This window comes from Ananas comosus, linkage group 17 (genome assembly GCF_001540865.1).
Source record: "Ananas comosus cultivar F153 linkage group 17, ASM154086v1, whole genome shotgun sequence".
NCBI classification, from domain to species: Eukaryota; Viridiplantae; Streptophyta; class Magnoliopsida; order Poales; family Bromeliaceae; genus Ananas; species Ananas comosus.
The window spans coordinates 595,445-598,001 of NC_033637.1; the positions used below are offsets into that span (position 1 = coordinate 595,445).

At 42.3% G+C, this 2,557-nt stretch overlaps 1 protein-coding gene across 1 annotated transcript; it reads left to right on the forward strand.

Annotated features, from left to right (window-relative positions):
* LOC109723296 (probable CCR4-associated factor 1 homolog 11) lies at positions 436-1,707 on the forward strand. The gene has a single exon (XM_020251622.1). The coding sequence runs from the start codon at positions 436-438 to the stop codon at positions 1,705-1,707; it is 1,272 nt and encodes a 423-aa protein (XP_020107211.1).

The following is a 2,557-nucleotide window of genomic DNA, read 5'->3' on the forward strand; positions in this document are numbered from 1 at the left end:
AACAATGTAATTAAGAAAAATTTGAACGTACTTATCATGCTTCAGGTTTTAAAAAAGTTCTTCAGAAAAAAGGAAAAAAAAAAAATCATGCTTCGAACAGTAGAATTTGCACAAGCGGTTAGAGAAAGAGAGAAATTAAGGGTTGGTCGTTAATTCTAGTCTATTTATATTTAGGCTTGTTTCTACACGATAGAATTTCAGGACTCTAAATATAGGGACCGTAGTTCCATTGGGATTAGGATTTAGGAGCGATGTGATCGTAAACGCTTCCAAAATCCAAAATTCAAAATTCTCATAATTCTACTCGGTCTCACAGTACACGTAAAACTAATTAAATCCTAATCGGAGTAGGCATTGTTGTATTATATATTCATGCCAAACCTGTATGCATAGACATGTTTTTTCGTAAGAGAAGATACTGAGGCTAGAAAGAAGATGATGAAGAATTCTTTGAACGTGCATGTTCGGTCGGTTTGGGCAGGAAATGTCGACTATGAGTTCTCCCTCATCCGCTCTCTCGTTAAGCAGTACCCTTTCGTCGCGATTGATACGGAGTTTCCTGGCATCGTCTTCAAGTCCAAGACCAACCCCCGATGCCTCTCGTTGGAGAAGAGATACGCTCTACTGAAGATGAACGTCGATAGCCTCTGCCTCATCCAGGTGGGTCTCACCCTCTCCGATGCTGACGGCCAGCTTCCCGACCTGGGCACGAATGGTGGTGCGCACTTCATCTGGGAGTTCAACTTCCGAAACTTCGACCTACAACGCCACGTTCACAATGCCGAATCCATAAAGATGCTCCAAGAGCAAGGAATTAACTTTGCGGCGCTCCGCACCCACGGTGTCGACTTCCGCCACTTTAGAAGGCTAATCCTGTCGTCGGGCCTCCTCTACAACCCGAAAGTGACGTGGATAACTTTTCACAGCTCTTCCGACTTCGCGTACGTTATGAAAACTCTCACGGGCATCGACCTACCGATGCAGATAAAAGACTTCCTCTTAGTGCTCAAGCACTTCTTTGGACCGCGCATTTACGATATGAAGCATATGATAAAATTCTGCAACGGACTTTATGGAGGGCTCGAGAGCGTGGCTGCGCAACTGCGGGTGGAGCGGATAGTGGGGNGCTCTTCCGACTTCGCGTACGTTATGAAAACTCTCACGGGCATCGACCTACCGATGCAGATGAAAGACTTCCTCTTAGTGCTCAAGCACTTCTTTGGACCGCGCATTTACGATATGAAGCATATGATAAAATTCTGCAACGGACTTTATGGAGGGCTCGAGAGCGTGGCTGCGCAACTGCGGGTGGAGCGGATAGTGGGGAGGAGGCACCAGGCCGGGTCGGATTCGCTACTGATGCTGCAAATCTTTATGAGAATGAAGCAGGTCTATTTCGCTACGAACGACGCGCGCATGGAGAAGCATATGGGTGTGATTTACGATTTGGAGTTGGAAGATTCTACAATGCGACCTGTTGTTGCTACAGCACTAGTAGAAGGACCGCTGGAAGCAATATTTTGCGGGGTCAGCCCGCTGGAAGTAGGTTTTTGCGGTACGACGAATCCGACAAGTGCAGAAAATATTTTTGCACAACAACTCCCTGGCTGTATGACTCAACAACTTCCACTCCCACCGTGCCATATGGCTCAACAAACTCCAATCCCGAGCTTTCCCTGGCCGTACTACTTTGCTTCTCCTTTTTAGCTTGTTAGTAAAAAGTTTCATGCAAAAAAAATAGCATGCTACCGCTGTCGGTAGTTCGGTGAGGCAACTAGGTCTCGAAGTCAAAAAAAAAAATACAACATGTAATGGAAAGGTCAAAAAGGCTTTGGAGCAAGCGAATATTTTTAGTGGTTAATTTTTTTACTTTTAATAGGGCACACGACTCTTTATTCCGAGTCGTTTTTTGACTCTTTATTCTGAGTAATTCGGAGTCATTTTTTTAGTATTATAGTTACTTGAACATTAATTTTTTATTCTGATATTATTTGAACAATTTTCCACACGCCAATCTTTTTGGACTTCGCAAGGTGGAACTAATTTTTCTATATTTTTTTCTTAAATAGTCTAAATTAAAAGGAAGATACAATTATGCCACGCTGCTTTTGATAGACAAGAAAGTACTTGAAGCAAATGCCTTTTGATAGACAAGAAAGTACTTGAAGCAAATGCCTCCGCTCTCCTCACCCTTCCCCTTTCATCCATTTCCAATTATTACCCTTCCCCTTTCATCCATTTCCAATTATTACACTAATATAGTAATTTTTTTTCTGCTTTTTGAGAGAGAGAACAATAATATGCTATTCACTCTATTCCTTTTTTTTTTAGAGAGAAACTCTGATAAAAACTTAAAACAATCAGACTACAAATTTTAAACCTCAAATACCGATCATCTAACTCTCCACGCAGGTACTAATAAAGCATTATTCTCGCTGCAGAGCGTGAGACTTTTACTCATCATGTAAACAAAAAGAACCATGCACTTTTGTAATTTATCCACCAGTTCAGCAGCATCCCTACTATCACGACGAGTAATCATTCTATACCTCAAACA